A 9,719-nucleotide genomic window follows, 5' to 3' on the forward strand; every position below is an offset into this window, starting at 1 on the left:
GTAATCCACAGTGTAGAAAACATGGACAGAACTGACGAATTTGATAATTAAACTGGACTCAAGTGTAAAATGTGGAACATCGCAGAAAGTGTGAATGCGGCTCATAAAACTGATGATGATCAGAGAAGTTGACTGTGTGTGCGTGTGTGTCTTTCCCAGGTGTGGATGATGTGACAGACTACGACCCGAACCTCCTCAGTGACCCCCAGTGGCCTTGTGGGAAACACAAGCGGGTGCTGATCTTCGCCTCCTACATGGTAAGACGTTACTTCAGGTGTGTGCTACGTTAAAAACCTCCACTTTGATTCAAAAGCATAAAGCATCGGCAGTAAACATCTGTTTATACCTTTAACTCTGTGTCTTTATTGCTGTGTCAGCATTCAGAGTGCAGACGTTCACACATTATGTCGTTCTATCAGGAACAGTGTGTCGTATCTGATCCATGTCATCAGATCAGATCAGCACATCACACACATGACTTCAGATAACAGTGGTGTTCTCTCGTTTGGATTCAGTTCTGATCTAGTTCGCTGCAGTTGATGCTGTTGCGTCCAAAGGTTAAACTACGTGTGTGAGATGAAGAGCAAAATGATGATGATGACTTAAATTTCCCACAATCTGAGAGACAAGAATAAAGGACCAGACAGAGAGGAAATAAAGAAGAGACGACAGAAGTGCAGAGGAGAGAGGATTACAGAGCTCCGAGAACAGAATAATCACTACTGAGAAAGAAACACTCACACACACTCACACACACACGGGCCTTTTACATCAACATAATTATCCTATAGGCAGCAGCTTAGTTTCATCCCTCCACTGAGATGAATTAAAACACACACACACACTTTATCAGCACAGTTTAATCCATCAGAAAAGATTACTGCTGAGGTGAGCTGCTCTGTCACTGATCTGTGTGTGTGTGTGTGTGTGTGTGTGTGTGTGTGTGTGTGTGCATTACACGGCGTGATCTCACCACCTCCTGCAGTATCAACTCTGACCTGAACTACAAACACACTCAGATCAGAAACGGCTGGTTTTAAAGGCTATCACACACAGGAGCTGCACAGATGTACTGGATATTAGCGCATGCATGAAACGATGCTTCCAGTAATGAAGATGTATTCATTCATGTTTGTGATGGAGGATTCTGCTTTAATTTCTGAAGGTCGCGACCTGCTCATACAGAACCTTTATAGTATTGATCAGTGTTGTATTGACTGTATTGTGACTGTGAAGCTGTAGAAAATACATCCTCCGTCTGTTTACTTCCTCTCGAGGTTCATTTACATGCGCTGACTCTTGTTTGACCTTTCAGAAACAGTAAGGAAGAGGTCACCTTCCTTTTCTCTTGTTCTGTTTTCTCTGGTTTCTTCCTCTTTTATGACACTCGTCTTTTTTCCTCCAGACGACGGTGATAGAATACGTCAAACCATCGGATCTGAAGAAAGATATGAACGAGACGTTTAAGGAGAAGTTTCCTCACATTAAACTCACCCTCAGCAAGATACGCAGGTGAGGAGGAATCTTAAAAAAATATGATGCAGTTCTTGGCAGCAGTGTAGATGTTAAACTGTCTTTGTGCCGCTCGCAGTCTGAAGAGGGAGATGAGGACGGTCGGGGAGGACTGCGGCCTGCAGCCCGTCACCATCGCGATGGCGTTCGTCTACTTTGAGAAGCTGGTGCTGCAGGGTCGACTCAATAAACAGAACAGGTACTTTAACGTCTGATCGTCTGCTGCATGCGGTCTGTGTGCGGCTGTGCTGTGAACACACACACACACACACACACACACACACAAGTTCAGCGATGACTGACAGCTGAAGTCATTCTTACAGGACAAGCCTCAGGAGTGAAATCTGATTGGTCAAAGACTCGGAGGTCTTTCCAGTGGTGCAGACCGGTCTGCTTTCCCAGCATGCTGCTGTGTTGAGTCCACAGTGTGGAGTCTGTTTGGTTTATAGAGGCGTCCTTCAGCTTATTGACCCCAACAGTCAGCCAATAGAACGTCTTTGAAAATGGATCTGAGGTTGTTGGTGTTTCATCAACACACAGACTACTAACCATGACCTGTTAGTGTGTGTGTGTGTGTGTGTGTGTGTGTGTGTGTGTGTGTGTGTTTGTGTGTGTGTATGCGTCATTTCACTGAGCTGAAGACTAACGTGATCGTACACTCACACTGTCGTTGTTTTACAGGAAGCTGGTGTCAGCGGCTTGCATCCTATTGGCTGCTAAGATCAGCAGTGACCTCAAGAAGCAGGAGGTCAAACACCTCATTGATGTAAGAGGCACACACACACACACACGCCTTTACCTCTGCCTGTCTGTCACGCCGCGCTGCTCTTGCTCAGGTGTTCGTGAGGCTGATCTACCTGCGCAGGTGCAAAGCGAGCTGCCGGACAGTTTCTGTCCTTCACAGCTCCTCGCACACAGCAGAGAACATCAGGCCTCAGCGTGTTGTTGTCACTGAATCCCACCTGGTGCAGCTGCTGTCATCAGCCAGTGTGTGCGTCTCACAGACGTGTGTCAGCATGTCCGTCAGCTGACGACGAACGCGACACATCAGCGCAGAGACGTTAAAGAAAAGTCATTTAGGTCATTTACAAAACGTCTGTCCACAGAGAGCGATGACGAGCTTGTTATTATATTGTGAAATGATCCACTCACGACACCAGCAGTTAACCGTCTTTAATAGTCCAGAGTTTTGATCGTCATTTGTGAGAAACAGAACGTGTTGTCACAAAACATTGTCTCTCATGCTCTGGTTTCATTGTGTCTCTGTAGAAGCTGGAGGAGCGTTTCAGGATCAGCAGGAGGGAGCTGATATCCTTTGAGTTCACCATCCTGGTCGCCCTGGAGATGGCGCTCTACCTTCCAGAGAGTAAAGTCATGCCTCATTACCGACGGCTGGTGCAGCAGCAGCAGGTGTAGCCGTGATCGCGCCTCCCTCCAGGGACTCCAGCACCTTCTGGCTCCACGCTGTGACGGACGGATCCCCGCGCTGCCCGGCTCAGAGGCTCTGAGGCGCCGTCAGACACCAAAGCTCCTCCGTGCTGTGACGGTAGTACGACCGCAGGCCCGGCAGCGCCTGGCTCAACGGTACAGCGACGCAGAGAGCAACATCGCCTTCTTTTCCTCCCTCTGACACCAAAGTGATGACACACTGTGACGGATGATTCAGCGGCAGGACTGATGCCTGGCTCAACAGCACCACGAGGATCACTGGAGGTCAAACCCATCACAAGTCTGTCTCGTTTGTCTTCCTTTGTCTCTCCTGTTGGCTCAAAAAGGATTTTCCTCACCGGCTCCTTCACAGAGACTGACAGATTTCAATCATTTTGGTTAAATTTGAGCTTTTGTAAAGACATTTTTAGCAAGTTCCAAGTCCTTCTTTCTAATTTCTCTGCAGTCGAGCCTTCACAAGGTTTCTTTCAGGTTTCCATACTTTCACTGCGCCTGTTCCCTGATTAAAGGACGGCTTCACCGTCTCTCCAGATCTGTCTTCAAACATTCGTCAGGCGCCCACGTGAACACTTCCTCTGTTCTTATCCTTCCACTGAAGCTCAACAGAGAGGAAGTTTTATTCTGAAAGGACTGTGATTTGTTGAACAGCTGAAGCCTCACGTTAGCATCAGCCTGCCTGAGTAAAAGAAGGACTGTGGATTTAGTTCATCATCACTTGTACTGCAGGATCCAGCGGCCACTATGAACAGGAGGAATCATTACAGCCAGAAAACCAGTTTCAGTGGACATGTGGGCGCCTGACTTCTGCTGTGAGACAGACCTAGTCGTCATTGTCAGACTTGTGGGGAATCGTGAAACGCGACATGTTTGCAGTCTGAACTTGTTTAGCATCATTCAGCAGAGGACAGCTGCATCTCATGGCTTGCTGTTAATTTGCGTAAAAACCTGATTCTGACTGTGGAAGATGGAGAAATTTACTAATTGACAGTATTTTCTCAAGGCCTCTGTGTGCTTTTAATTTTAGGTTTAGCCTAAATTTAAGCGTCATCCTCTGCGGCTGTCATTTTAGTTTAAATGTGCTGACGGACACTAAACACAAACACGAGTTTGTGCGTTTGACAATCATTTAAATGCATTCAAAGCATTTTAAATCAACAGCGCTGAGCCGAGCAAAGATGCAGCACCTTCGTATTTTTCCACAAAACATAAACTGAAATCCAGTTTGAGGTGATGAATTCAGGCGGGAAACGGTGGCGACAGCAGTTCATGCATATCTTGTCCTCTCGCTGCTCTGGTTTCATATCCTTCGTTCTCTCTGACGCGTTTCCAAAGCTTCGCCTCGTTTTTCGGACACGTTTACGCTCCATTGTACTTTAATTTATCGAAATCACGGAGCTCTGTGACATTTTTCAGCATCAGCAGACACAACAGTTAACACATGGAGCTGCAGTCTGAGCTCCGCTGCAGAGGTTTAGATGTTTAAGTGCCTTGCCCGAGGGCACCGGAGGCGTAGATGCTCCTGTCTTGTCTGTCCCTGGGATTCAAACCAGCAACTTCAACCTCAGCTCTCTTCTTTAATCCTCGCTCTCGTGTTGCCTCCTCGCTGGTTTGGCGTGAATGATGAGCCGACTGCTGCTCACAGAGAGGCAGTGGCGCTGCGATGATGATGATGAAGATGATGATGATGTAAAGCAAAGCGTCACCGTGGGCTCCTCCAGTCGTCACTTTATTTTTATTGATCGTTCAGTCTGTGAAACACACTGATGGTTCAACAGGCCGCCGTCACTCTGAGGCTTCTTAAGGTGGACTGCGAAGACTCGCTGTTCTGTCTGCACTGTGAAGGAACATCAGCTACCAAAAAGACCTTTCTGTTCATTAACTACCTTAGAAAAACTACCTTTCACTCAAATCTTATTTATTCTGTTTTCACTGTATCATAAAGGGAGAAACATTGAACCGAGCAGAGGCCTCTGACGGGATGTTTGTGCCCGTTTCTCCACGTTTCAGCATTAAAAACATTTGATCTGTTAGCGGCCGTTTTCTTTTAAAGCTTTGTTACAGGCGGCCATGTTGGGGGAAGGAGGCCGCACAAACACTCCCCGTCGGGCCTCCGTTGTTTTTGCACTTTGCCTTTTTGCTTCACAATCCTGAATCTTTATTTTATCAAGTAACGGGGGTAATGATATTTTTCTACTTTAAATGTATGAAATGTGTTTTTGTGTACTGAAACCTGTCAGTCAAATGTATTTATTCCTAAAAACCGTCCGGCTGAAGAATGGTGTTTTAAGCTTTGATGCCGATGTTTGGATTTAAAATAAGATTCTTCGTCGTGACGCTTCACGTCAATGTTCTTCCACCGATGTTATTTTCTCTCGTGTTTTAAAGGGATTTTGTTGTGTTTGGGAGTCTTTGGAGGCTTCATCTGCACTTGAACGTCAGAGCAGGAGAGATGACGGTTTTCATTGTAGCTTTACGAGCTGCTTTTGGGCATTGACGCACAAAACAGAAGTGAGTCATTCCGGGTTTGGTTTGGGTTATTTCACACGAAATGAACGAAGAAAGTTCTCGTTTTTTTTTCTATAGTTAATCGCCCCGTGGGGAGAGGAATAGACCGCTTCGTTCCATTAGCCCGACTAGCTAACAGACCTTTGTATTCCATTAGCCACGCAAGCTAATGGACCGCCGTGTTCCCTTAGCCTGACTAGCTAACAGACTGCTGTGTTCCGTTAGCCCTGTGAGCTAACGGACCGCCGTGTTCCATTAGCCAGGCGAGCTAACGGACCGCCGTGTTCCATTAGCCCGACTAGCTAGCAGACCGTTGTGTTCCGATACCCAGACTAGCTAACAGACCTTTGTATTCCATTAGCCACGCAAGCTAATGGACCGCCGTGTTCCCTTAGCCTGACTAGCTAACAGACGGCTGTGTTCTGTTAGCCCGACTAGCTAACAGATCGTTGCGTTCCATTAGCCAAGCAAGCTAACGAAAGCTTAAATTCAACAGCACAAACTGGAAAACAGTCACCTGAAATATGAAATGGACATAATTTGTAGTTAAGGGGCTAAAACAGGTAAAGACGAGCGTTTCGGTCTCAGTTTTTGTTTTGTTTTTTCTCTCCCGCTCTAACGAATGCAGTGAAGAAGAATCCACGCTCCACAGTTTGCACTGAGACACTTCAGAGTGTCACATGTTGACTTTTATTTTGGCAATAAACAGCAAAGTTTCCTTTGTTGAAGTCGATGAAATACGAAAGCCGTTAAAGAACGAGGTGATGGATAAAGACTCTGAGGGCAGAAACAGCACACGCTCCTCCTCAGTCATCTTCTCTACATTAGAGATTCGTCATATTGATTCTATGCAGCTTTGATTCTGTCAGCTGACCTTCCTCCTCCTCCTCCGTGTTTACCTGTGATGTGCCACAGCATTTAATTTCACCTGACACGTTTATTTAAAACTCACGTCGTATTTAGTTTACTCTAAGTCTGTAAAGGGAAATATTTACCAAGTGTTTGTCTTCCATTTCTAAATGTTGTTTCTATGTTTTAAGTTAAAGTTGTTTTTTTTTTTATGGACAACGTGGACAAATTGCGCAGAGGCTTCAAAGGAAGTGGAAATATTATTTATGTTGTTTTGAGGGGTTTTTGTCTGGTCCTCTTCAAACCACACGTAGTGGCTGAAAATATTTATAAAAAAAATATTTTATTAAACATTAAAGACCGTAAACTGTTTCAACTGCCAATATTCAACTCATGTCAAGTTTATTTTCAATAAAAATATCTACATTTCTGCTCCTGTTCTGATTCCTTCTTTCACGTCAAACAGATGCTGTTTGTGTCCGATTGTCAGTTTGGGGAATAAAGTTTTTAGCATTATTTAGCATCATAGAATGAGGAATCAAACTACAGTTAAAAAGTCAGAATAAATTCAGCTGAAGTAATAAAATGTGTACATTTGTGCAGAAGCACAAGAGCTTATAGAAACATCTCGTCTTCACTGTTAACTGTTGAAAACCTGATTATTTCCTTTAATGCTGGCTCTAACGGACTGTTTATTGATCAATTAAAATAACAGATTTCATTCAGAACAACTCTCAGTGCTGACGGAGGGAAATAAATTGAACATCAGCGCGAGCTGGCGAGTTACACGCAAACAATCTGCCGCTTTCTGCAAGACACAAAAAACAAAAAATATATCAAAATGAAGAATACCTTAAAATGTGTGTTTTAATGAATTTCCCACCTCTTTCTAAAGTAGAATACAAAATTAAAAAAAATATAATTTTATGATTTTTTGCGACAATTTTGGGGAAGCTAAGCTTCCCCTAGCGTCTTAATAGCGCCGCCTATGATCATCCCCTTCTTCTTTCCCACCTTTAAAACTCATCTAGACGACAGCTTAGTTTAGTAATCAGACGTTTCGTGTGGCCAATTTTCAATTTTGGCCTGCAGCCAACCTGTATCCATGGTGCATCCATGCACGCAGTTTGACTTTCACAGTGTTACCACAGCTGGTATCGACAGAAAACACGGCTGATTAAAGATTATTTTTGACTGGACAAAAACAAGATTTAAGATAATAACCATAAACTTGCCTTTTGTTGTGTGTGACAAGTGAAATGTCGGCTACGTGTGGTCCGTTTAACTTCTCAGCTGGACATTTCAACTTTACAAAAAAAAAAAAAAACGGACCGACAGCCATCGTTTCGATGTGAGTCGGGGAAGAAGAGTCCACTGCTTCCACGAGCCAGGGCATGACAAGCTGATTTTTAAGTCTCTTCCATGAACTGAAATGTGAGGAGACGAATGACTGACTGACTGGTTTACACCTTTCATTAGTTATTGAGAAATCACAACAAAGTGCAACAACAAAGTGTTTTATTTTTTTCTCATTTTATTTTACAAAGTCTCCACAGATCCGCCGTCACGCTGGCACACTCAGAAGTTCCTGCGAAACAAGAAGAAAACAGTCGTTAGCTTCCAAACTGATAAAAATCCTTCCAGAGAAATGACGACACACTTTTCTTACTTCCATTATTTTGAAAATTTCTACAGCCACATTGATAATCTCATTATCATTGATTTCTAACGTGAAACCCAGTTTATGTTAAGAATCGTCTCAAATCGGCTGCACAACTTTAAGGAGAGAAGATTTCTTCATTTACAGGTGGGAAAAAAAATCCACTACAGACAATTTGACATGTTGCAGTCGGGGGAAGGGTACAGGAAATAAAAGGAACGAAGGCTAAAAGGCATTTAGCTGCTTCAGTTTCAGACCGCTGGCTCACTGTCATGGCCGACTGTTCTATTCAAGTGTCCCAGCATTAAAGTGCTTTTCCAACCATCACAAAAACATCAGACATTTCAGCAACAACAACAACAAACTGGTCATTCTGCAGGAGTAATGATATTCGAGAACAAGTTCTTACTTTGCAACAACGCCGTCATTCTTGGCCAGTCGTCAGACTCACCCTGCAGGAGGAAAGAAAAGAGTTCAGACCAAAGATTTCAGCGTTTAGACCATTATCTGACTATCTGAGACTACAGAGTGTTAAGCCACCAGCACACTCCGGTCATGCCATTTCCACCTTTTGATTTTGCAAAGTGGAATCTCAAGTTTGTCCTGACACATTCAAAAACATTCAAAAAGTTTTAGTAGATGGATGACAGAAGCTGCACATCCGCAAAAACAATTCTGTACGACAAACTACTTCCAAAAAAAAAAAAAGGAAAGAAAGAAAATGAAATACAATTCAGGTTTCGTTTATCATCCACTTTCAATTGGATGGTCTTAGAAAAAAAAGTGCTAGAAAAGCACCTGCAGACAAAAAACAGGAGTAGCACATTTGTCACTCTGATCATTTAATGTGAACAAAAACAAATCAGAAACCTGCCTGAAAATGTTTAATCTATACGTTTGGTCTAACACACACACACACACACACACACACAGGGCAGACAGCTAAAGGCTTTATATCATGACTTTAAACACCAGACTTCACTGTGAGCCTGCAGGTGTGAATAATGCTCTGAAACAAGCCTCATCATGATGACAACCAAACTGTTGGCTCTACTGTGTTTGTGTGACAGCAGGCAAAATACAATGAACCAGAAATTCAGCTAAGGCTCAACGTTCTGTGGATGGTGCCGTCAAGATGGTCATCAATATGAAAACCAACAGCTTCCTGAAACTTGCTGTAAATCATCACTGGACATACAATCTTTGTCAAAGTTAGAATATGAAACTGTGCCGTTAGATTTTCAAATCACAAAGAGGCGGTAACGGTCAAGGTATTAAGTTCAATACATCAGTTAGCTAGCGCTTCCAAACCGAAAACTACAGAAAAACCTACCGCTAGCTAACAGCAATTCGCCAGCGCTAGCGAACTGATGTTATCTAGTTTCACTGATATCATTGAGCCGCTAAAGCTAGCGGTTAGCCGCTAAGGATAGCGGTTAACGGTCGAGGTAAAATTGAGAAACCTGAGCTGTGCTGCAGGGCCGAACCAACAATAACTTCAACTTAATTCCGCTCAATAGTGATTCTCCCATGGTAAAACGCAGTAAGTTATATTGTTAATCAAAAAAAAAAAAAAAAAAAAACTGACGCCGGTACTATAACCGGTAACGATAGCGCTAGCTAACTAACTAGTTAGCTCTACCAGTAAGCAGCAACGGCAACGGTCGAGATAAAATTAAGTTCAATACATCAGTTAGCTAGCGCTTCCAGACCAAAAATTTACCTACTGCTAGCTAACATCAAT

The 9,719-nt window shown here is 43.6% G+C and overlaps 1 protein-coding gene across 1 annotated transcript in view; it reads left to right on the forward strand.

Moving 5' to 3' along the window:
• cables2b (Cdk5 and Abl enzyme substrate 2b) overlaps positions 1 to 6,746 on the forward strand; it is a 32,015-nt gene extending 25,269 nt beyond the window's left edge. Inside the window, exons 6-10 of the mRNA XM_076741450.1 lie at positions 160 to 257; positions 1,406 to 1,512; positions 1,592 to 1,711; positions 2,194 to 2,278; positions 2,782 to 6,746. Coding sequence (XP_076597565.1) covers positions 160 to 257; positions 1,406 to 1,512; positions 1,592 to 1,711; positions 2,194 to 2,278; positions 2,782 to 2,928 — 557 coding nt within the window. The 3' untranslated portion in view covers positions 2,929 to 6,746. The remainder of the gene's footprint in view (positions 1 to 159; positions 258 to 1,405; positions 1,513 to 1,591; positions 1,712 to 2,193; positions 2,279 to 2,781) is intronic.
• The last annotated feature ends 2,973 nt before the right edge of the window (positions 6,747 to 9,719 follow it).

The sequence above is a fragment of the Chaetodon auriga genome, chromosome 10 (genome assembly GCF_051107435.1).
Source record: "Chaetodon auriga isolate fChaAug3 chromosome 10, fChaAug3.hap1, whole genome shotgun sequence".
NCBI lineage: Eukaryota > Metazoa > Chordata > Actinopteri > Chaetodontiformes > Chaetodontidae > Chaetodon > Chaetodon auriga.